The sequence below is a fragment of the Daktulosphaira vitifoliae genome, unplaced genomic scaffold (assembly GCF_025091365.1).
Source record: "Daktulosphaira vitifoliae isolate Bord-2020 unplaced genomic scaffold, ASM2509136v1 Scaffold_2, whole genome shotgun sequence".
NCBI lineage: Eukaryota > Metazoa > Arthropoda > Insecta > Hemiptera > Phylloxeridae > Daktulosphaira > Daktulosphaira vitifoliae.
The window spans coordinates 21,672,534-21,700,182 of NW_026099573.1; the positions used below are offsets into that span (position 1 = coordinate 21,672,534).

A 27,649-nucleotide genomic window follows, 5' to 3' on the forward strand; every position below is an offset into this window, starting at 1 on the left:
CAAAAAGATTTGTACTTAGCCTTAGTTCAGATTTATCCATCTCTTGACGAATACAATTCTTTTAAACCTTCAAATAGTCAGGTAGATCAATTATATTTTAAAGGAACAATTCATAATTAAATTATTTCTATACAAAACAATATAGCAGTCATATTTTATGAACTGTTAGAGTGACAACTCAATNATAAGTTATTGAAAAGTATATTGATCAATATAATTTTTTTATGGGAAATACTATTTTTTAATAATCCCTTTCGACATACTTTATCTTAATCAGGATATTAATTAGGAACTAGCAGTTTATGAAGCTTTTGGAATAATCCACCAATTTTTTAAAAATAAACACTATCTAAAGATTTGCATCGAAGCGTTTTTTTTTGATAGTGATTTTAATCACTGTCAGATATCATTATACTTGATCCAACTATGCCACGTTACCACTGTGCCGCGACCCCCCTGTGCTGGGTTTTTTTATTTTTCATTTAATTAAATGATCAATGATAAAATAATCACTTTGTATAATGTTGCTTACTATAATTGTTTATTTTTTACACGTATGAAAATATGTAAAATTAATACATATAAAATGTCAAATAAATTATGACGTTTTCAGTTTTTTATAACGATGAATAAAAATTTAATATCATATTTACAACAAAATATTTTTAAATCTTACACCAAATATCACTTAGTCATCAGTATCAACTTGATACCAATGTAAATAATTATGAATTATTTAAAAAAAAAAGATTTTTTAATTTAAAATCTTTAAATCAAGAGTAAAACCACAAAAATTATTAATATAATTAAATTAAATATATTTACTGAAGCGAAATTATGAACTTTTACATGTAACTCGAAGAATCATTACTTTTTCATACATTAGGTATGTTTAATCCCCGATAAAAATAGGTAAACATCTTCTCTAAATTCAGCTTAAACATATTTTACGGTATCAACATGAATAGTATATTTATCAACTGAGCTATCTGGGAGTAAATATACCGAAACTATTATAAGTTTCATAGCGTAAATAAGTTTAATAGAAATATATACCCGTCTTGCGTTATTAATTAGTGTAGAAAGTTCCTCGAAATTCAATTTTTCATAACAAATACTATGTGAACTAATAAGACTGTTGCAAGCACAATAAATATTAAAATTATTAAAACCAAGTTCAGAATTAAATTAGTCATCTATCAACCAAATTTCAGTAAGCACTAGATAAACAAAATAATAATAGCAAATTTTAACGCTTAGTAGATTTAATTTTAAATGATAATTACATGATACTATGATGTTATTACTAACATTATGAATTTTCTAAAATTTTTTTAATCTTTAGAAAAGACAAACATATCTCTGAGAAATTAAGTATTTTAATTTTTATATTTTTAACATCGAATTCAAGTGAAATATCATTCGATTTTTGGTATTGTTTCAGTAATCTATCACTATTTCTTTTCTACTTTTATTAAACACGAGGTACTCCAGCAGTGTTCGATTCTTCAATTCCACATTCGTTAGAACCTCTTTTGATTTTAAATAAACCTTTGTCACCCCATGATGTGTTCCATGAGTTCATCATCAACCAGTATGGAACACCCTTTTCAACTCCCCATCCGATTAATTTCACAGCATGTCCTCCCATCAATGACGATGAAGATCGAACATAAACTCCTAAACAAAATATATTTTTTAGACTTATCATTCCTTAAATAACTATTAAAAAAATTGTTTAAAATTTAACTGAAATTAAATTAATTTTAACCTGATTTGTAATTAAAGAAATCTTCAAAAACATTAAATGTAGCTTCGATGGGTCCATAAACCATTATGTCCTTTTGAATAATTTCAGGAGAGAGATAGTAAAAGTTTTTAGCTATTTATAAAAAATTTAAATTAGAAATCTTGGAGTTATTAATATTATAAAATACATACTATAAACGTGATCTTTTTCGTAATCAAGGGTGGTGTTACCATAACATTGTTTGATACATTTGTGATTCTGTTCGAGAGGCCTGTTTTGACAAGGATTGTAACCTTTTTCGTCTGTTTGGCATGGTTCAACTTTATATGGTTCACATCCCTGTAAAAAATCAAAATTCACTTCAATATTTTGAGACGAGAATAATTAAAAACTTTTCGATTGTTTTTACCTCTTTGGAATCATAATCACCACCAGTAACAACTCCATGAGTACTAAAGTATTCCCAAGCCCTAATAGGATATCCACCCTCACAACCGTAACCACATTCTTTACAACAAAAACCTAATTCTTCAGCCGATAACATATGATTATATTTTCCTTCAGTAGCGATACACATACGGTCGGCGAATGCACTTGTAGTACTCACAGCCTAAATATATTTTTACATTTTAATTGGATCCAATGAATGAAATAAGTTCTAGTATTGAAAATTAACAGCACAACATTTTAAATTAAACAACTTCAACAATACTTACCCAACAAGTGCCGCACTGACCTTGATCAGGAACATGACCGATAGTTTCACAATGCTTCCACTGTTCTCTGGCATCAAATGTTTCAGGAATACTTGTAATATTTTCATAGGCAGGGTCTTCTGTTTTAATAGGATCATCATCTGGATCATTTTTTTCTCTCCTTTTAGAACCTAACAATTTTTTTAGATGAAGAATTGATGTATCAGCAGGGAAATTTTTACCAGCCTAATAAATAAAAATAAGTTCAATTACATTAAGAAATACAAATCTTACACTATTATTAAATACGGATTATATAGTTAAGATATTAAAAAATATATATTATACAAACTAATTGGTTTATGAATCACTCGATTACTTCTTAAATAAATAAAATATTAGAAAAATATTTTTTTTTCTTTTATTTACATATAATTTATATTCATAAGTTGATAATTACTTCTATGAATAATTCTTTAAATATATAGGGGTGTTAATTTTATTTTTTTAAATGGTAATATACATATTTAAATAGCTCATAAAATAGAAAATAATCTAATTTAAAAAATTACTAATGGATAACAAAATTTGGACCAGTACTTCAGAAGTTATCCATTGACATCTCATATGAAACTGGACGTGATTCAATTCGTGAATCAACGTGAAGCTGAGAAGGTATTAATTTTACTATGATGTGATTATTTTTATTTTGTGACTGTCACTACTTTTCCTCAGCACTCACCGAACTGATTTCTTTCAACGATATATCAAAAGATCACAAATCGTATTAGTTAAAGACATTACCCTCAAAAATTGAAAAATTCGCTCGTTCCCTGTAAATGGGAGAAATCCCCAACAACATTACGATTTTTAATATCGGTAAATTTCAACATTTTTTTTTTCACTTTTTTCTAAAATTTGCCATAATTTATTAAAAAATGAACAATTATTATCAAAATTATTATATTATAATATATAAACTAATATATTATAAATAATTATATTTCCCTGTGGATAGGGGATAAGAATACTTCCACAGCCCCTCTGCCAGTCGTAAGAGGCGACTAATGAGGTTATGTCAGGTTGACAGCCGGCATAAAAATCTTTGTCAAAAAAGTTTGAATACACATTGAAGACAAGGAAGTGTTTTGGAGGGAGATGAATGAGATGATTCAAGGAGTACCTAGCAATGAGGATGTGGTGATAGGTGGAGATATGAATGGACATTTAGGTAATGAGAGGAGAGAATATGAAAGATTACATGGAGGGTATGATTTTAGTGGGTAGAATGAGGCTGGAAAAAGAATAATGAATTTCGCAGTATCGTATGATTTTGCTCTCGTTAACACTTATTTTAGAAAGAGGTAAGAACATGATATAACATATAAGAGTGGGAGGAATAGATCACAGATCGATTATTTTATGTAGAAGAGAGAGAGCGTAAAGCGAGTAAAAGATTGTAAAGTTATACCAGGGGAGAGTGTAACTACACAACATAGACTGTTGGTAATGGAGTAGTGGTGTATCGGAAAAAGAATAAACAAAAATAGAAGAAACACAGGAGGAAAATCGAAGATCCTGTGATGTAAATTGAAAGGGGAAAATGAAAAAGAGTTTGTAAAGATGGTAAAAGAGAGGATAGTGTGGAATGTCAAGGGAGACATAAATAATGTGTGGAATAGATTTGCTAGTTGTGTAAAGAATACTGCAAAGGAAATTGTTGGTAAGAGTAGGAGTATAATAACAGCAAACAAGGAAACCTGGTGATGCTATGAGGACGTTCAAAAAATTATAGAAAGTAAGAAAAAGCAATTCAAAGTATGGCAGAAGAGCAAAAGGAGAGAAGACTTGATGGAGTATAAACGCTTGTGTAAAGAAGCCAGTGTGCAGTACGTAAGGCGAACTTTAAGAGGTATGATGAGTTGTATGATAGGCTAGGAACAAAGGAAGGCGAGAAAGAAATCTATAGATATCATTATATAAGGTGTATAAAAAGTGTTGATAATAAAGTACTCTCGAGTGATGATGATGTGCAAAAAAGGTGGAAAAAGTATTTTGAAAAATTATTGAATGAGGAGTACCCAAAGAAACATTAGAGGATATCTCGTGGAATGAGGGACTAGTAGATTTAATTAGCGAGAAAGATGTATGAGAGGCTGTGGCATCAATGAAAAAGAATAAAACTGTAGGACCAGATGAAATTCCAATAGAAGTATGGAAAATATTAGGCGGTGTTGGCATAAGGTGGTTGAAGGAACTTTTAAATCTTATTAGAAGGGAAAATACCAAATGAATGGAGGAATAGTATGGTAGTGCCGATATTTAAAGGTAAAGGAGACGTACAGGAGTGTGGAAATTATAGAGGCATAAAGCTTACGAGTCATAGTATGAAAATTTGGGATAAGATAATAAATAAGAGAATAAGAAACGAGACATCGGTATCTAAAAATTAGTTTGGATTTATGCCTGGTAAGTCAACAATGGAGCCAGTATTTTGTGTGAGGCAACTAATAGAAAAGTTTAGGGAAAAGAAGAAAAAGCTGTTTATGGTATTTAATAAATATTATTTATAGATTGGTGAATGCGTATGACAGAGTGCCGAGAGAGATTTTAAAGTGGGCATTAATGAGAAAAGAAGTACAGAAAAGGTACAATAATATAATAGAAGATATGTATGATGGCACTTATACCAGGGTAAAAAGCGTAGGAGGAGTATCAGAAGGTTTTCGGGTAAGAGTAGGATTGCACCATGTTTCTGCTTTAAGCCCTTATTTATTCTCTATAGTGATGGATGAAATTACTAGAGAAATACAAGGAAAGGTGCCGTGGTGCATGTTGTTTGTTGACGATAAAGTGTTAATAGGAGAAAATAGGGAGGAATTTAATCAAAGGTTAAAGGTGTGGAGATCAACTCTTGAAGAAAAGGGTTTAAGAATAAGTAGAAGTAAGACAGAGTATATAGAGTACAAGTTTGATAAAGGAGAACACGAGGAAGGTGAAATAAGGAGACCAGTGACAATAGTCGAGGACGTGATTGGACAGGTGGAAAGTTTTAAGTAGTTATGATCAGTTGTGCAAAAGAGCGGTGTTATTGACGAGGATGTAAGATACAGAATTTAGTGCATGTGGTTGAAGTGGAGAGAAGCGTCTGGTCTTACGTGATAAAAGAATTCCAATGAGGCTAAAAGGTAAATTCTACAAGACTGTAGTGAGACAAGCTATGATGTATGGTTCAGAGTGTTGGGCAATTGATAAGAAAGTAAAGCAGAAAATGAGTGTAGTAGAGATGAGAATGCTTAGATGGATGAGTGGAGTGACAAAAAAGATAGAATAAGGAACGAGCATATAAGAGGGAGTATAGGTGAAGCGTCAATCGTGGATAAGATGAGAAAAAATAGACTTGGATGGTTTGGTAATGTAATGAGGAAAGAACAATCGGAAGCTGTAAGAACAGTTATAGAAATGAATTTTGAAGGAAGAAGAGGTAGAGGAAGACCAAAAAATAGATGGAGGGATGCTATTGAATGCGATATGAGNATTTAACTTTATAATGCTATAACTTATTGAAAAGTGTATGGATCAACACATTTTTTTTATGAGAAATAATATTTTTTAATAATCCTTTTTCATTCGACATACTTTATCTTAATCAAGATATTAATAAAGAACTAGCAGATCATGTAGCTTTTGGAATAATACACCAATTTTATANGATGTGAGCGTAGAGGATGTGGGAGATCATGTCAAGTGGAAGTTTAGGATAAGGGTGGCCGACCCCAAGTAGTTGGGATTAAGGCGAGGAAGAAGATGAAGATATGTAAAATAAAAATCTAGATTGTGTTCAATAAATCAAATACTCAATGGAATTTTTATNTAACTTTTTCAACTTAATTTTTGAAAATGTTCCGGAAATACTGCGTCCTTTAAACATATATCAAATTAAAGCTTATTTTATGTACTATAAAATGAAAAAAAAAATTTGTCCCGACACTTTATCTTCTACATTTAAACTGCTGCCGTAGTCAAAAAAACACTATTTTTTGTTAAAATTTTCGATTTTAAATTTTCAACTTAAAAATGCTATAACATTTTGAAAAATGTATATATCAGCACAATTTTTTTTTCTAAATACATTATAAGTATATATTTCATTTGACATACTTTTTATTAAAATTGGACTATTTCCCCTTATATAGGGGACGTTCAAAGCTTGAAATATTGTAAAAAACATAGATCTTTTTCAACTGAACTTTTGAAAATTTTCCAGAAATACTGCGTCCTTTAAACATGCATTAAATCAAAGGTTATGTTATATACTATCAAATGAAAAAAAAAAATTTGTCCCGGCTGTCGATATTTAAAAAAAAATGTAATGTTTGCGATAAAAATTACCTTTTATCGGGATGTTTTTTGTACTTAAAACTGCCATAACTTTTTCAAAAATGAATAAATAAAAATAATTTTTTTTATACTAAAACCTTAGATATTTCCCTTTTATTTGATATCATTTTTTTTTTTTGAAAATCTAACACTTAACCTGCTCATTGGGGGAGATTTAAAATAGCAAATTTTTAACAAAAATTAACTTTTTCAACTTAATTTTTGAAAATTTTCCGGAAATACTGCGTCCTTTAAACATATATCAAATTAAAGCTTATGTCATGTACTATAAAATTAAAAAAAAAAATTTAGCCCGACGACCTATCTTCTATGCCCAAAAGGCAAAAATATGCTATTTTAACAAATTTTTTTTTTTTTTAATTAAACACTAGCTACAGATTTGCATCGAACGTTTTTTATGATAGTGATTTTAATCACTGTCAGATATCATCTATACTGGACCCAACTATGCCACGACCCCACTGTGCCGCCACCCCACTGTGTTGGTTGTTTTTTATTTTAATTTTTTCAAAAAATTAAAGCTTACCTTCCATGTTGATATTTTCCCGTTAAGTTTTTCGATATAGTTGTCGGACAAGAAATGAACTTGTTCAGATTGGTATACACTAAATAGAATAACAGAAATCAAAACTAAAATTCTAACCATTGCTACGTTCAAACCAAAAACACTATCTTCTTCAATCAAGAATATTTGAATGCAATAAAAATATAATGGTAAGCTTTTATAATTACCTGATGAACTCTTCAAATATCAAATTAGAAGTGTTTTAGATAAACAGTTCTTGAATTGAGTGTATATTATAACTATCCTTTTTTAATTTTATGTATTATAATAATGGTTAGACGTTTTGCCATTTACTATTCTTCATTTGATTACTAATTAAAATTTCCCAGTTCATCACCGATAACTTTTAATTGTTCAATATAATAAGATTTATTTAATTTAATGAAGTAAAGTACCATGTTGTTATAATGAGCATAATTAACAATTATAATTCTGTTGACCTTAGTAATGTCGAGTATATAGTTGATCGATGGTTGAACGATAAGGAAACTGTGTAGTAATTAATTCAATAGTAAGATAAAATTCTAATTTATGTATATATATGAAGGATAAATTTCTTTATACTTGAAACATTAAAAATCCTTTGAGAAATATTAATTTAAATAAGTTGGCCTATATTAAATATCTTTATTGTAGAGTCCAATGGTTTAAAACGATAAAGACATGTAGATATGAAAAGAAGATAATAGTGTTACTCTTTGTTAAAATTTAATAATGTAATTAACTATCACTTAAATATGACGATGTGGTATTCTTGAAGTGACCTGTGGCCTGCTTTATGATATTCAGTCGGTGTGATTATCTATCATGATGAAAAATGGTGGATATAAATGTACAGATCTTTTGTTTTATCATTCTGTACTCAGATTGTTAATTCTAACAAAACGGGATATAACGAATTGGCNTTATCATTCTGTACTCAGATTATTAATTCTAACAAAACGGGATAATACGAATTGGTTTACCTTATATTAATCAATACTTGTTAATCTAAAGCAGCTTTAAGCACTGCTAGAGTATGTGTAAAAATGTCAAATTTTTTATCATATTTCAATACACTAATATCCCCGCCGATAAAGAGGATATATCTTTAATAAAGTTTAACACTAGTAACGGTTAATACGTGCCCGTGATTTGTTAAAGGAAGTATGCGAACGCGTAAAATACTTAAAAAGTGGAGGATGACACTCTATGAAGATATCAAACTGAGTTTTGGTTTGAATCCAGAACTCGTGTAAGCGTGGAGTGCGTGCAAGCAGAACTAAGCCTTTTTATATTATTTTTGATTGATCTCATCTTGGGATATTGTCGTCATTGCTTTTAGTGATTTTAGCTTCGATGCGAAGCTGAGAAGGTATTGGTTTTACTATGATGTGTTTTTTTTTTTTTTTTTGTGTCTGTTACCACTTTTTCACAGCTCTCACCGAACGGATTTCTTTCAACGATACGTCAAAAGATCACAAATCGTATCTAGTCGAAGACATTACCCTTCAAAATTGAAAAAATTTCCCTCGTTCACCGTAAATGGGGGAAACCTCCAAAAAAATTACAAATTTAAAAATCGTTAATTTTCGAAATTTTTTCAATTTTTTTTACTAAAAACTGCCGTAACTTTTTCAAAAATGAACATATCAATATAATTTTTTTTTATATAGATGCTTGATGTCTTTACTTATCATTTGGTATATTTTTTTTGTAAATCTGACACTTAACCTGCCCACAGGGGGGGATTTAAAATGACAACTTTTTCACAAAAAATTTACTTTTTCAACATAACTTTTGAAAATGTTCCGGAAGGTCTGACACTTTTATATATATCTTAAATTAAAGCTAATGTAATATACTTTAATTTGAAAAAAAAAAATTTGACCTCTGGACTTTTCTTCACGGCGAAAATGGCTACCGAATGCTATTTTCGTGTGAAAATTCTCGATTTTATTATTCATATTATATTTAACTTTATAATGCTATAACTTATTGAAAAGTTTATGGATCCACACAATTTTTTTATGAGAAATAATATTTTTTAATAAACCCTTTTTCATTCGACATACTTTATCTTAATCGAGATATTAAGGAACCAGCAGATCAAGTAGCTTTTGGAATAAAACACCAATTTTTTTTAAATTAAACACTATCTAAAGATTTGCATCGAAGCCTTTATTTTTGATAGTGATTTTAATCACTGTCAGATATCATTATACTTGATCCAACTATACCACGTCACAACTGTGCCGCGACCCCCCTGTGCTGGGTTTTTTTTTATTTTATTGTATTAAATTTAACATGACATGATTATTATTTTAAGATCAAATGATCAAGTTGAGACGTACATACATATATAATAACTAATGTACAACAGTGTAAGTGTTATAACAGATAAATTAATCATTTATTTGTATACAAGTGATATAAACACAGATTATACATTTTTCATTCGTCATTGTAAGACAAGTAATGGAAGGCACTGGGCATATTACAACAGAAATGACACATTAATCTGACTTATTTTATCAACTAAATTTTATTGGTTTCCCTGCATCAGACAGCCTCCGAACAGAAGAATTCCGTGGCTGGGAATATTATCTCATCATAATTAATATTTATTCAGATTTAATCAATCATTACTTTTTGTTATTTTTTTCTAATTTTGGTTCATATTTTTTTTTGCACTTTAGCATGACATTAATGATAATTATATGTTGTTTAACGTTTTTTTAACACTTTCACGTTTTAGTTATACATTGAATTATACAATAAACAGAAAAGTTTATATATATTTACAATTTGTCAAGTGACAAAAATATCAAAAGTAAAATTTATGCTAATTTACTATTATGATATATTGTTCTCGAAAAAAAAACACATAATTTGTTAAAAATTTATATTTCTTTATTTAAATTGTTATAACTTTTTTATAAACCAAATTACATATTTTTTTGAGAAAATGTATGAATAAGATTCTTTCTTGTTTATAGATAGATAGATTGTTTGTGGATAGACAAACAAATTTAAACATAAACATTTAATTTATAAACTATGGAACATAACATATGGTTCATAAACTAATAAATTTCGTTTCCTCTCAAGCTGAAAATTATTAAATTATCTTAACATTTCTTTTGTTTTACACATCATCATTTGCACACGACAATTATTTATTTTATAATCTTAAATAAAATTTTTATCCTCTGTAGTAATATCATTATTGTTTTTTTTAATTGTAATTTGTTTATTATTTAAATTACACTTTCAACATTTATTTTCTTAAATACTGTTTTTTTAAGAGTTTTAAAATAAATTAAGTAGTTTCACTATGAATTGATTGGTATTTAAAATCTTTAAAATATTGTAGAAGATAAAATAAAAAATTTTAGTTGTTCAATATTGATAAAAGTACATTAAGATTCAATAATTTTTAAGTACACTTCATATAAACTGATCACATGTCAAGGTTAAAGTTCTAAGCCGCCAATTAACAATTTATTTCAGATATCTTTTTTACTATAATATCGTAATTGAATCATGAAAATATAAATTAAAAGTATGTATTATAATTTTTGAATTACAAATAATTACAAGTATAAAGTATCTTCTTCGTCTGTAAAATATCTTGGTTTAACCCTAGACCGCCGATTTACCTGGGCTCATCATACTCGTGCAAAAAGACTCCAATTAAACCTTAGAATCCGTATGCTTAGAACTTTACTAATTAATAACAAACATGCTAACTTAAATATGAAACTTCTAGTGTATAAATCCCTTATTAAACCCATTTGGACCTATGGTCTACAACTATGGGGAAATGCTAAAAAATCTAATATAAATCGTATTCAGGCATTTCAAAATATTTCTTTAAGAAAATTAACTAACTCCCCTCCATACGCATCAAATTATACCCTCCATTCTGATTTAAAAATTAAAACTGTTAAAGAAGAAGCAATAACTTATTATAAAAGATTCCACACTCGACTAGCCTCCCACTCCAATCCCCTAATAAAAGGTCTTTCAACTAATGCTAAAACTATTCCTCCGAGACGCTTAAAGCGCAACTGGTGTAGAGATCTATTAACATAACTTTAGTTAAAAGTTTTTTTATTAAAAAATAAAAAAACAATCACTTAAATGTGTCATCGATGGGTGGCTTCTTTTATCAAGTATTCAATGTTATAATTATTTTAGCTAATACTCTTATTGTACCTATAGGGAACAGATTGTGTATATATTAATAAAGGAAAAAAAACTATTTATTTTAAAATGATGGTAATGATAACTTATAGCGTCTACCAATATAAATAGGGTCTAATTTTATGCCATTATTTAGATTAGTAAATAAGATTTTTTAAACTTTCTTTTAACTTTGATTTGCAGCTGCGTAGATATTGATTGGTTTTATTCTACTGGGTTTTTTCTTGGTCAGTATATACGATTAATTCACTCCTACTGAACCAAATTTGATTAACAATACGTCAAAAGATCACAAAATATATCTTTTTAAAGCAACCAGTGCCATAATTTTGAAATCTCCGTTATAAAGAAATCTAAACCAAAAAATTACAGTTGTTATTTAAGATTCGATGTTGTAATTTTAGTTTTTATTTTATATGAAAATAATAACATTTTGAAAACTGGACGGATTATTGCAAAGTTTTTAATGATAATACTTTAGACATTTTCATTTATGACCTCATACTATTTTTGAAAATTTAAACATTAACTATAGTTTTGTAGGGGCTTAAAACTCAACATTTTTTTTCAATAATGTTCCAAAAAGTCTGCTTTCTTTAAACTTACATTAAGTTAAAATTAATACTATGTAAATTAATATTATAAAAAAAAACTATTTGAAAACTTAAATTATATATCTAAGTAAATTTATGGATCTTATTTTTATCATTTTTGGAATAATAAACATTCGATTCTTGACCCCGAAATTTTAGTATACAGAAGAATAATGAAAAAAATACGTAATGTAAGGCGGATAAGATGCCGAGGATAAGTTCCTATGATTTTTCCTGAATTCTGTGTGTAGATTTAAAATCTAAAGTTTGCAAGAGAACTACTTAAATATCTAGCCTTAAAGTACAATTTTTTTCAATTGTCTCTTATTTCTTCTAAGGAGCAAAATATGATTTTTCTTGAAAATGAATATAAAATTTGTAACCAATACTATTGTAAAAGAACTGAGTCTCTTATGAATTAATAAATATTAAATACTTATAGAATATTTAAAAGAGAAACTTTAATTATTTTCTTTAGCATACTAATAATTAAAGTTTTGATGTTCAAAATTACATCAATCATGCTAAATATGAATTTCTAATCACAACTAAAATTAACGTGTATTAGTACTAATGAGAAACAAAGTGTACTGTAAGAGGCATTTATGCTATTAAGGATGTGTTGCTATATGTGATTTATTCTGAATAATATTGAATTCGTCATCTTACTCCATCTTACTCTAATTTTAATAACAGCTTGCTCAAGATTTGTATCAATTTCTGAGATACTAGATGGAGTCATAACTAGTGTACAGCTTTAGTTATAATGCCGATTATACGCAATACATTTTAATTAAACAAAAAAAACTTGTTTTGGTTCCACGGGAAAAAGGTTGACTAAAAAAGGTACAGTAAAAAAGTATCGTGAGAAATGACAGGGAAGACAGGTGCTACTTGACACACTTTTTATATTTTTGCTTTCGTGTCAATCATTTTCCAAGAATTAATTACTTTAATTGAATTTACTTTATTAAGTCAATGGATGAAAATGATAAAAATAAATTTTGTTTCAATTTACCAATTTGCTGTGATAAATTGACGCATACATCAAGGCAAGTTTAAACATTACTTAATATATCTCTACTTATGACCTCTAAATTTATTTATGCGTCACATTTTACTTAAATGAATAATAACTGTCAGTGTATTGGTTGATTAGTTAATGTATTAAATATTTTCTCACTATTTTGAAAAACCAAAAAATTTAATATTTGGACATATAAAATTATATTGACATTTATGGATGATGTCTTAAGTTTCATTATTTAAATTAACTTATATTTAAGATAAAGTTTTATTATCAGGTTTTGTATTTAAATCTAAACTAAGCCTAAGGTTTAGGTTTTGTTTCTATACCCAATAGAACAATTATCCGATATCAAGTTTTTCAATTAGATATTTTACGTTTTTAAACTTTTTAAGAATAATCTTTTTTATGATATATTATTATTAAAGATGTAAAAAAATATATATTTTAACTTTATTTCTAGATATAAGAATTTACATTAGGAGTTAAATTACATAAAGTCAATATTTACCAAGTATAACTGTAAAGACTTTTTTTAGTTATCGAAGTTACTTATAAAAAAAAAAATTTTTCTCTAGCATATTTACCAAAGTAAATAAAATTAAGTAGTCTGCTCTAAATTAAGTTATAAATACGGCCTCTACATTATCTATAATAAAGTGTGAAATAAAATTTCTTGGTTTTTGATATTTAATCGATATATGGTAAAAGGTACTAATAAGGTATTGCATAACAAATTAAATAATAAATTCTATTATCTAAAATTCATAATGACTTTTGTATGCGTTCATATTCGATAACTCGGGAAGGTATCCACTGATTAGTCAAGGTCGTTATTTGTGTACAATACGCTATTGTGATTATGCGACAACGTTAAACTAAATCATATCTATATAAGTTAAGAGTGATATCATAGTTTTAAGAATAGATAACTTAAAATTCATCTACATTAAATATAGACAGTCGAATAAATTTTATTTGATAAAAATTTTATGATAATTTGACCCTTTACCTGCCTACAAGGGGTGGATTGAAAGTTAAATTTTAAGTTTTAAAAATGTTTCTTTAATACTGCGTCCTTAAAACATATGTCAAATTAAAACTTATGTTACGTACTATAAATTAAAAAAAATAAGTTTGTCCCGACAACTTATCTTCTACGTGCAAATGGCTGCCGTAGTTAAAAGACATGCTATTTTTATGTTCAAAGATTATTTTTTTGTTTATTTTAATATACCTTATAAGGGTTGACTATGGTAATGAGTCCGTCAATAAATATAAAATTTACTGGAATCTAACTTATATTAGATATAAATTTATATTTATTTTGATTATTTTGCTTCTTCAAAGTAAAAAAAAGCTTTTTTGAAAACTTGAAAATTTGTATAAAAAGTAGAACTTTTTTAACTTAACTTTTGATAATGTTCTGGGAATACTGCTTCTTTTAAATATATGTATAAAATAAAGATTATTTTAAGTACTAGAGGTTAAAAAAAATTTTCCCAGTGACCTATTTTCTATATACAAATGGCAGTCGAAGTAGAGTTATTTTTGCTTTTGGAATAATTCACCAATTTCTTAAAATTAAACACTATCCACAGATTTGCATCGAAGCGTTTCTTATGATAGTGATTTTAATCACTGTCAGATATCATCTAAACTTGTCCCAACTATGCCACGTCCATAATGTGCCACAACATCACTGTGCTACCGTTTATTTAACTTACAGTATGTAATATATATTTTAATTGAACATAGGTTTGAAGCTCGCAGTATATTTCAAACATACATTACTTCACAACAAAAAAAGTTCTTGTTTCATTAGATAGATTTTAATAAACTCTTGAGATACTACTAAAACTAGGCCATCATAATAATATTTCATATTATTATTTACATTATACATCGAATTCCATTTTACAGTCTTATGAAATTGTATTTCAGATAACTTCACCGTTAAAAAAGGAGTCATCGCACACTCTTTGGTAATATTATTGAACAAAAAAATTAAATCCAACAATTTTGAGGTGATTAAAAATGATAGTCACAAAAGTGACTCAAAAATTGATTTCGGGGAAGATGGTGACAGTGTGAAAAATGATGAAACGACTGATTTGAAATTCTATTTAAGTAAGAATAATTAATAAAAAAAATTACAATTTGGACAAATAAAAAAATCGCTCTTCCTTCAAAAACAAGCTATAAACAAGTAATATTATAAAAACTCTTCCAGGTCTTAGATGTCAAGCTCGTCACTGCAATATACGTCTAGAATGTATTTCGTAAATTATATAATTATATATGTTTTTCGCGAAATGGAAAATATATTATTATTATAGATTATTTTTAATTAAAGTTATTAAAATACGGTATTTTATTTTTTTGTTGTATAATATCGTATAATACTGTATAATACCGTATAAATCCTTGTGGCACCTTAAAATTTGAGAATAAATAAACTTTAGAGTGATTATTTTTCATAAAACTCAATAAAACTACTGAAAAATTACTGAAAAAGCCTTTAGCAAAATTGATGACAACAAAATGTTCAGGGAGTAATTAGTTAAAGTATTGAACTAAGATATTTCTCTATCCAGAATTCCTCTATAGAGGATGATTTAGTATCAACTAAGTACCAACTATAGTCAATTTGCAAACAGAAACCACCCATGATGTTAAAGGTCTGAGAACTCTGTTTTTTTAAACAAGTATAAATACACAATTGGAATTTTACCACATTAAAAACTTAAAATTTTTAATAACATAATAAAAAAAATAATAAAACTCACTTTTTCTTAACAAAAAAAAATCCTATCCTTTAAATAAACTATTAAAAAATTAAAATATGGCATCTTACTATTAATCTTAAAATCGATAATTGTATTAACATTTGTTACCTTAAAAAAAAATAACTTAAGCACCTTATCGATTATAAATATTAGTATCACAGAGTATTAAGAATTAATTTTTATAAAGTATGAAATATTTTATAATCTTAATTTGTATATGTCATGACATCATCAAATAGTTCATCTATTTCATTCTCGTTTTTGCTTTGATGGACGACCCATCTTAATTCGTAATTTGCAAATAATACTTTAAACTTAAACAATTTAAATCACAAAATAAAATACTTTTACCACAGAATAGATTCACCTGTTCTGTGCTTTTATTTTCTTCCATTTGAACCGGCATGCGTTGGCGCTTAAAATGTGACAAGATTATTGTGTGGTAATACTAAAAACATACTGAGACCACTGTTATACCGTACACAAGTCCATTGCTTTTGTTTGTTATGATAACCATGTTTCCCTGGCGGATCTGACAACTAATTATGTTTTAAAAATATATCTGTTAATCTACAATAATAATCACGATTATAGATAGATTTAAATCTAATAATGCAATCCATCTATAACATTAATTACAATTGGGTACATCAATTAAAATCAAATTCAAAAGAATATAAATGTTGATAAAGCTTTATTTTTTTTTTTTGATACAGCCGGTATAAAATAATTTCATACGCGTGTATCATACCGTATAATACACATGTATAATACCGACTCACATCTCTATTTTTAATAGACTTAGATGTTATGGTCATTTTATATAGAAAGAGGAATCGGAAGCTGTAAGAATAGTTATAGAAATGAATGTTGCAGAAAGAAGAAGTAGAGGAAGACCAAAAAAAGATGAAGGTATGTTATTGAATGCAATATGAGGACGGCTGATGTAAGCGTAGATTATGTGGATGATCTGAAGTGAATGTTTATGATAAGGGTTGCCCACCACAAGTAGTTGAAATTAAGGCGAAAAAAAAAAGAAAAAAGATACAAATACTTATATATAAAAAAAAAATTGATAATTATAATAAACTAACAAATAACTCAGAAATGTATGCAGTTTTAGTTGTTTATTTCTTATTTGGTGTGAAAAGAAAAAAATCCTGTGGATTTTTCAGAAAAATAATCTTTCTTGCGCGAAGACACAACTATTGATGAAATACTAGTAGCCTTCAGGGGATGCTGTTTTTTTATTCAATATATGTCACAAAAACCTGCTAAGTACAGTTTGAAAATTTATGCCTTGTGTGATTGATACTAAAAACTTTAGTATCCATGATCACAAAATTAAAAGGAAAACTTTGGCAATCCATTATGCACAACACTGACACACTTGATAAAGTCTCAAAAAAACCTTCTCAGATTATGGCTTTACGAAGGATAAGGTAAATATAATTTATATTTATAATTTATATATTTCACAATTAGTTCTTCTAGAATAACACAAAGTAGGCCCATAAATATATTTTTTCGACTACTTGACCTAGAAGGAATAAATTTAAAATGTATTTTTCAATTTAACGTTCATCAAATCAAAAATAATATTAGAAGACAAATACTGTATGAACTGTTTTTTGTATTGATGAATAAAAACTTGAAGGAGCCATCTATAATCAATAATCAGCCAAAAGATTTGAAGGTGTTTTAGAGAACTTATAAAGAGCAAAGTACATATTAATGATAAGCCAGCTCAATCTCTCAGAAGGGTATGTGCAACATTTATGGATCTAAAAACAACAAAACCTGATTGAAATGCAATAATTATGAAAAACAATGTGAATAAAAAACAATAATTTTTCATGCAATACATACCAGGCATTTCATAAAATTTATTTTATAAAAGTTAATTTTTTTTTTTTTTTTAAAGTTTAATTTATATTATTGTTAATGCAAGTTAACTTTTGAAATTAAAAATTAATGTTAACTTATTTAGGTGAAATTAACTTTATTTTTTAGTTATTTTAAAGGAAAAGGTTTAGTTTAAAGTTAACTTTATTATAATTAAAGTGTACTTTTTTAAGTGAACCTTATTTTTAAACTTAACTTTATATTTTTAAATTTACTTGTATTTTAACTTAACTTTATTAAATTTAAAATTAACTTTTATTTTAAGCTCTTTTTAAGAAAAGTTATTTTTAATAGTAAAATAAAAGTTATTTTATATTATTAAGAGATAACATTTATTTTTTAAAGATTTCCTATATTTTAAATAACAACTTTTGTTTTAAAAAGTTAAATTTCTAAATATTAAAGGCATATTTTTAAAGAAAACTATGTAAATTTCTAAGTAAATTTTTAAATATCAAAGAGTATTATTATTTTTAAGAAAATTTTACCAATACTCAATTGTAAATTGTATATATATAGATTACTAGTTTTATGATTTATAAGTATATACATGAATATATTGTAACGGTTTGCCCCTATTATGGGCTTATCAATTATCAATTGCCTTGGGAAATAAGAGATAATTGTTGTCGTAGCTTGTCATCGTCATCTATTAAAGACAATGCCTTGTCATTGAAGCCACTTCTCCCTACTTAACGCCAAATTCTTCAGTGAAACAAAGTTGCACAGTTCATGAGTTTAAGAGGACGTTCTAGTAAAAACGATACGCATACAACGCTCCATAGATGGCGTTGTGTTCCATATCGGCGGCAAGGTCACACCGTCAGCCCCCGCTACCACACTCTAGCAACCATCTCTTGTGAATCGTTGTAAACTGGTTCAGTGTTGTTGCAACCATAGTAAAATGTGTTATAAGTATACACTATCATAGTCCGCGTTTTTATCGTATTACGCGCATATGCATCGCCTTGTGTTTTTCTGCATTCGCATACGATCAGTAAAACACGATTACTGTCGAATGCACTTAAAAAATACGCTTTTTTCGAATTGATAATTCTGATATGATATCAATGATAGTGTCGTAACTCAAAAATGAAAATATAATACAAAATAATATAATAAAATACTATATAAAAAAAGGGGTCAGATGATTATTATTGTTGGTGCAAAAAAATGTGTAAGTGAGAGTTACTTTTGATTCGGGGTGTAATTCGAGGGTCATAAAATAACGATGTAAAAAATCTTACCTGGTAAATTCTCTGGTTCTTATAATTATCCTTAGTGATGATATCGGTGAAAATAATAAATAAAGTACACAAGTTCAGATTTTCAGTTCACAAATTAACACATAAAATTTCGACAATGACGATCACGACGTTCGCACAACTTAATATGGACCACGAAAAGAACAGCCCAATACGGAGCATGAAATGAACAGCCCTGAGCAAGGGTTTGCTCGGGCTTTTTATAATATATTTTTACCCCCAAAAAATCGTCACTGTCGAATTTTTAGTATAATTGTTTATTGATAAGTAAGTATGAAAAACACAGAGATCAATACAGATGAATAGAACATAAATTAGTTTGACATTTACATATATAACATTAACATGTTTTTTACAAGCGAGACGAAAATTGATACAATGCATTTAACTATTAATAGTAGAATAACAAAGATGACAAAAATAATATATAGATTTTATTTTGGCGAGGAAGGATTTTTAAAGTAATTATTAATTGATTTATGATCGAACCGCATACACTACAATGTAGTTAAACAGTGTGAGTCTTTTGATTATTTCTCTTAAATGTCTATCTAAGTTTTTGTTCGAAAAGGATCATGTCCTTGTAAGAATATAATGTATAATGAAACAAGTTAAAATGTACCACTTCTATGGATAGAAGTGGTGACTATTTGAAATGAAAAAATATATACTAATAAAAACTAAAAAAGATAATATTGTTAAGTACATGAACAGGGTATTTTAGTGTTGTCTCGTATAAATAATAGTGACGATTATATTACGACAATAGATATAATTTTCGAAACAACGCCACATTCTATCTGTAAACGATGTTGTGTGCCGAGAACTACAATAGACTTTTACTAACTGTATCTTCGCGCATTTAAGGAATAATTTCAGTTACTCTTTTTCCTAATTTAAAAGTCACAGGAATGAACTATGCTCACATTAGTTTACCGAACCTGAACTATAGTAATTACGTGTATATTCATGGACATTTTGTACTTACGCAATCTGATTGAGAAAAAAGGGACCACCGAGATTTTTATTTCGTTAACCCACTTGCACTGCACCTAACCTCAAGGTCCTCCAGGACCTTTAATTTTCTTTTTCTTTTTTGCTCATCAATTTTTTCACGGAAAACTCAGTGTCATAATAGCGTAAATAAAATATCTTACATAGTTGGTAAAAAGGAAAATTACCAACTCAAAAAAGACCATCAGTATTATTTTCAAATACAGGGACAACTGCACATAACTGATCGTCAAAAATGTTTATTTTATATTTACACTCTAAAATGGATTTACTTAAAAATTGTTAAACGCAACGACCAGTTTTGGAGTACAAAAATGGAATCTTTTCAGGTTTGACCTAAATGCTAAAATAGGAAAGGAAAGAATATACTATGACGTAACAGGAATACACAGCCTCCATGAACACTCGAATAATAATGGTTCAAGACTAGCAAATTTTGCATTAGGAAAAGGTTAAATAATTAAAAGCACAATGTTACCACGCAAAGATATATACAAATATACTTGGGTGTCACCGGATGGGAGGCACAAGAACCAGATTGACCATGTACTGGTCAACAAAAGGTTTAAAAATGGTATAACTAATGTGAGAACATTACGAGGCGCCGACGCAGACTCCGACCATCTTCTGTTAGGTATCTGGATAAGAGTAAAATTCAAGAAGCAAAGCATGCACAAATTAAATACAATAGAGAGGTATGATATTGAGAAGTTAAAAGACGTTGACATATATAAAAATTACAGCAAAAAAATCAGCGAAAATCTTAAAGAACAACAAATAATAAATACAGACGATGTGAATGATGTGTGGGGCAAAATTAGAGGTGCTGTACAACAAACCGCAAAAATAACCTTAGGGATAAGAAAAAAGAGAAAGAAACCATGGTTCAATAAAATTTGTGAAGACGCAGTACAAAGGAGAAAGAGAGCCCGGGAAGAATGGTTGAAAGATACTAATAATGAAGAGAGTGCTACAGAATTTAGCAGACGGAGGAAAGAGGCTCACAATATAATAAGATCTGAAAAAAGAAAGTATATCCAAAATATTATGCAAGATGCAGAACAGGACTTCAGGTTAAATAGGACCCGCGATATGTATAAAAGAGTGAAAGATTTAAAAGGAGATTTTAAAAAGAAGGAACGGTTTCTTAAGGATGATAATGGAATGTTAATAACTACAGAGAAAGAAATAGCTGAAAAATGGAGAAAGTATTTTGACCATTTACTAAACTGTGAGGAACCAACCGAAAAATTTCTCTTTAATATTAGGAACATAAATACACAGTCTACTGAATATTATGAAAGAATTTAATTTCCCACAAAAACTGGTCAATCTAATATCGATCAGTGTAATGGAGACCTTGGTAAGGGTTCAAGTGGGAAATTCAATAACTGACCCGGTTAGAGTGAATTCAGGACTAAGACAAGGCGATTCGTTATCGCCGATTCTGTTCAACGTGGTTTTAGAGAGGGTAATTAGGGAAATGAAAATTGAACCTCATGAAGGTATTAGACTACAAGACACGGTGATAGGTATACTTGCTTATGCGGATGATATAGTGTTGATGGAAGAATCTGAAGATAGATTGAAGATATTATTTAGTAGATTGTATAAAGCAGCATCAAAAGTAGGACTATACGTAAACGAACAAAAAACGGAGTATATGATCTTGAGTAGACGAGAGCTACCATTTTGTCAGTCCATAAAAATAGATCACTACGAATTTAAAAGATTACAACAGTTCAAATACCTCGGTACTATTTTGACTGAAAAAAATAATATAGCAAACGAGGTAGCAGCGAGAATTCAAGCTGGGAATAACTGTTACTTTAGACTCACTAAGATACCAATGCCACTTAGAAAAATGGACAAACAGAGATTTATTACCTTTGAAAGAAAAGTATTACGGAAAATATATGGCCCAGTCAAGGACGAAATAACTGGAGAGTGGAGACGAAGAAAGAATATAGAACTAGAATATATTGAAGATTATCAGAGGAAGAAGACTACGATGGGCCGGCTATGCTTGGAGGAACCAAAATCCACTTCTAGATGCAGTGATTGAACAAAATCCTGTAGGTAAAAGACCTTTGGGAAGATCAAGAATGCGCTGGGAAGATGTTGGGCAGATGGGAGGTGTGTCCAATTGGAAGGATTTAACAGTGGACAGAGAAGGCTGGAAGATTGGTTGTGAGACGGAATGGTCTTAAAGGTCCAATAAACACAAGAAGAAGAAAGAAGAAGAAGTCTTTATAATACAAAAAAAGGACCGTATGTTAATAGAATGGGAAAAACTGAATGTGAATAAATGCGTTCAAAAATTATTATTCAAATAAGCTATTATTCAAATAAAACGAAATGTGAGTCAAAAATGAATAAACCTATTGACCTTAGTAAATCCTTTCTAAACATAATATATAAAAGTCTAAAAAAATGAAAATGTATAAATTACTTGAAAACATAGAATGTAATGATAAAAGTTCTAATGAAGTCAATAAATGTTCTATCTGAAGATATAACTAAACTAGAATCTTTTGAATTAGAAGTGTCCAATAATTTTTAAACTTAGAAAAACATTTTAAGAAAATAAAACTACAATTGATGATGATTGTTAATTTATTAAAGATTTAGACAACAATTTAAAAAAATAATTTTCCAAGAAGATAATTTCATGTTTATTAATAAATGAAACCTATGAAATGTAGTATTATTATGAAAAATAATTTTTATATATATATATATAAGATTTTTAAATTTTTTACAGTCATTTTAAGTAATTAGTAATATTTAATGTTTATCAACTTTTAATTTAAAGTTTTATATGTATACTTCATTTTTTTTAACATCTTGAACACTAAAAAATTGTTTTATACTTATTTATAATTAACTCATACAAAACAATAATACATAAAATTTAGTATATTTTTTAATTTTTACTGCAGCTTTTTACATGTTGTGATGTCTGAGATGTAATAAAATTTAAGTGATGGAAACTATCTTTCGTTAAAAGTTACAGGGGTTTAAATTCGACGATTTCTGTTATACAAATAACTTAATTTTTTTAGGACAAAATTTTATCTCATTCTTTTATTTACATAACTATATTTAAACACAAATCATTAAATACAAATTTCAAGTATTTTGCCAATTTTTACTTGTGTAGAGTTAGATACTGGCATGGATTTTATGTGCTAGTATTGCTTGTTGACGTATTAGTAAATATTTTGGAAACTTCGAAACTTTTAATATATGCCTTACAAAAGGAATGGATATCTTGAGGTATTAATATATAATCGTTCCGCAACGTACTTTCACTCTAGGGTCCTAACAGTTATAGTTGTAGGCTATGTTGTTCTTAATGGAGCTACGTTGGCCATATACGATTTATATCCTTCTAAAATGGCTGTTAGCGGTTTAGTTATCAATAAACATAAAATCTTAATTAACAACGATAACAAATTATTAATTTCTTTATAAATAGTATGTTTAACTATAACCTGACTGGATCTCAAGAGATGTTTGCCGGTAATTCAAGTGAGGTGATGAGTCAACGGCAGCGGCGTACACAGAACACTGTTAATAATAATCGATAATCACAATATTGTGATTATTACAGATAAAGTATTATGTTAATGAATGAATTATTACGAGAGTGGTAAAATATCGACAGACTTCGACGAGTTTTAATTAATTAAAATAAGACTGTTTACACCCGCTCGTCGCATACTTATAGTTGGATTGTAGGGATGTTTGTGCTAATTAGGCTACTGGTATAGTCGTTAAATGTCAATTTTAGTGAAAGACAAATAATCTGTCCGTAACAATTCGATGACCGTTGCAGGTTTACGAACTAGTCTTTTCACAGTTGCACCAATGCCATCGCAAGAACTTTTCCCATGAGCTATGGCAAAGGAATTCCATTTTTTTTTTTTTTACATTAAAATCATGCTCGTGGTTAAGCAGATTGACTCTATTGTTTGTTTGTTTCATAAACAATATCTTTATTTATCTGGTATAAGTTTATTTATCCATAATAATGTTATTTTCTAAAAATCATTTAACATTGACCACAATATAAAAAGTTATAGGTATTTATTAAAATCTTCTGCTTGAACTTTTTTTTATAATTTTTTTATTTATAAGCCCCTTGATAAAACTTTAGTTAATACATTTTTATAAAAAAATTAGGGTTCGTATTATTATTAATAATTAAGAGATTTTTCTAGGAGATTTTAATATTTTATTTTTTAATATAGAATTTAAAAATTATTACCATAATATATTTTTTTATCTTCATATTATTTTTACAATTTTCCAAGTCTATTGGTGTACTGTAAATTTGACTGATATATTGTTATGTAAATTTTAAAAACAACGCTTAACAAAATAAACATTATTTGTGCTTAACATAATTAAATTACAAAATACATAAATACTACGATGAATCTATTTACAAAAGAAAGAAGATCACAAGCAAAAATTAATTTATTGAATATTATCGTGTTTTTACTTGTCCCATTGTATACAACTGTCTCAGATGAGCTAATGTATCAGAGTTAACCGATTCTGATTGTAGAGACATGGGACTATTATCTTCGACAATGTCTTCATTATGTACGTCATCGATGTAACCAGGATTCATCTGCAATCGCCATTTATTCAACCAATCAACTGGTTTATTTGATGCGACCACGTGTCTTTTTTTGGAAGTTGTATCAGGAGTCTCACTTGATGGTCCTATTGGTCGTGTATGTGTTTGTGGGCCAAGTTCTACTTGGAATTGAACATCCGCATTTGGTCCAAGTCTAAAACCTACACCAAATCTCGAATCCGTTCCTAAAATCATGGAAAATCAATTCAAATATATTATAAATATCCAATCAGAACATTAAAACGGTTTTATAATTTTTATAATTGTGTGACTCAACTTCTCGGACGACCACTCGCCGAGTTAAAATTTCATCTTTGCTGGTTCTTTATATAAAATAAGTAAAGTTAATAAATTAAATATTAAAACTAAACAAAGAAAATTTTATGGACTGTAAGACTCTTTTGTGTTTTATTGCTATTTTTCTAATATAAATAACACAAGATCTATTTAAAACTAATGTTAGTAGGTATCTAATGTAACAATTAACTAATGAACATAATACTAATCAATACAATATTTAAAATTATAATATCATGGTGATTCTATGGACATTGAACTGATGGCAGGTTACAATCCATTATACATAAAATATATTACAAACGCTTTCTGTACAATTATATACAATGAACTACACAGTTGAGCCCGACGTAATCATCTATGTTCCAATATCACATAAAAAAATAAGGACAAAAAACTAAAATACTTTCACGCACACTATATAACACAAAAACTAACAGAGACACCTTTATCAACTGCGACATGTCTTACAAAACACCATACAGAATCCGTAATTTTATTGCTGCGATGCAAATCCGGAGCATACCACAAGGCAAGTAGGAGACGCCATTCGCGACCACCACACACACACACTACCCTAACAGTAAAACCGGTTGGGGCAGATCGTTGTCATGACGATAAAAAACCGAATCTCACCACACCATGCCGCTTTGGCACAACCGAATAATAATGAAGCGTAAAAAATATATATACATCAATAGACGATGTTTTGGATTAATTTAAATGTGTATTACATTTTTTAAATTTAACTTTGGATTTCCATTGGATAAATTTAATTCATTTTGTAAAATACAATTGTCATTATTATTTGGCTGACCCCGAGTAGTTGGAATTAAGGTGAGGTAATAAAAGACAATTATGATATTTATTATCCTATTATTAATTTTAAATCTACATTGTGTAATTTAAGATTAAGTAAGGCACGTACCAATAAACAATATACTTAAAGACTCAATGTTATATGTTTAATATTCTATAGTATACAGGTGATTTATTTATCATAAACCACTCAAATTATTTTTATTCTCTGAGTAATTAAGTGAGTTATGATAAAAAATCATTCTGTATAAACTTAAAAATAAAAAAATAAAACACTTATAAAAAGAATAAATTTATTTATAAAAAAAAAATTATGATGCTTCTGATTTCTATAAAATTTATAAATTAAAATAAAGACCAACATTATCCTTTTAAATAACTATGTTAATCATAGTTATAGTTCATCATAGTTACCATAGTTAGATTAACTCGTAAATTGAAAATTAACAATAAATTTCTTTAATATTTTCAAATTCTGTACTTATTATTCTCCTAAAAGCTGACTTTTATTATCTTATAAAATCTAAAAAAAGGAACCAAATTAGTATATTATCTAATTTTTGTTTAAAACTCAGTAAAAGTATCGAAATTCTATTCTTAGTAACCAAGCTTGAAAATTTATAAAATAAAAATTTGTACAACATTTTCCTCATGTAAAAATTAGTTAAAAACCAAGTAAAATATAAATGAACAACTGAAAAAGATTTTACAGGTTTTATGTAAAATTCTCGATGTCTCTCAAAATTAAGTTTATATAATTTGAGTATAATTTCATTGTGTAACAACATTGTTTTTTGATGAATTGTTTTAATTTAGGTCAATGAGTTAATATATTAACTCATTAATTTAACAAGTATCTTGTACTGCAAGATAATATTCACTTAATCTAAATATATGTAAGGTTCTTATTTTATTGCTAATATTATTAAAAGTTATCAAATTAATGCGAGTTCTTGCAATTTGTATTGATTCTTATTAAGTCACACAAAAGAATAAAACCAATCCTGAATATATATTTTCATGGTAAATAACGATCTAAATTTGAAGTTTAAATTTGTAGTTAATAATAAGAAATTTACACATTTTTATTTTGATATAACTTGACCATTTAGTTTATACCACAATTATAGATACTTTATTATTACTAAAAGTACTTTATTAGTTATATTTCCTAAATCTTCCTTAATAAATCAAATGTTATTTTTCAAAAATTGAAAACTTATTGTTACCAATAGAAGATTATTTTGTACTTGCTTACAATAACTTGACATTTGTCCGAAAATTAATACAACATTCATAACAAGCACATAACACATTTATCACCTATAATTACCTTTTTTAATTGGTGGTATATTGCTGTAAACAAGTGACAATAACGATGGTATTTCTTCAGGAACAAATATAGTAGAGTTAACATCTGAAAAAAGACGTATTTGTAGAAGTATATACAATAGGATTCTTAATAAAATATTTTTAAAGTATATCTATTCGTTCGTCATTATACTAAATTATAATACAAAATTAATAAAATCGAAATTAATGTCAAACTATGTGATTCCAATTTAATTCAATTTGTTTGTTCTTAATGGTTATTTATTTTTATTAATATAATTGTTAAACAATTATATGTAGCTACTTGTATACAAATTTAACGTAGAATAAATTAAGTAGTAGTAAAATTTACTATTGA

The 27,649-nt window shown here is 27.8% G+C and overlaps 2 protein-coding genes and 1 long non-coding RNA gene across 3 annotated transcripts in view; 1 reads left to right on the top strand and 2 right to left on the bottom strand.

Annotated features, from left to right (window-relative positions):
* The window catches only part of LOC126899985 (cathepsin B-like), a 100,535-nt gene that overhangs the window by 12,164 nt on the left and 60,722 nt on the right, over window positions 1-27,649 (top strand). The window lies entirely within an intron of this gene.
* LOC126899987 (cathepsin B-like) lies at window positions 1,362-7,546 on the bottom strand. The gene is made up of 6 exons (XM_050675318.1): window positions 7,373-7,546; window positions 2,467-2,691; window positions 2,160-2,360; window positions 1,942-2,089; window positions 1,772-1,882; window positions 1,362-1,680 (listed from the first exon to the last, which is right to left on the bottom strand). Exons 1-6 carry the CDS (start codon window positions 7,490-7,492, stop codon window positions 1,475-1,477), a joined length of 1,011 nt encoding a protein of 336 aa, XP_050531275.1. The 5' UTR covers window positions 7,493-7,546; the 3' UTR covers window positions 1,362-1,474.
* On the bottom strand, window positions 15,626-16,121 carry LOC126899999 (uncharacterized). Its single transcript, XR_007702776.1, has 3 exons — window positions 16,009-16,121; window positions 15,730-15,911; window positions 15,626-15,655 (listed from the first exon to the last, which is right to left on the bottom strand). It is a non-coding gene; the product is annotated as an uncharacterized LOC126899999 (long non-coding RNA).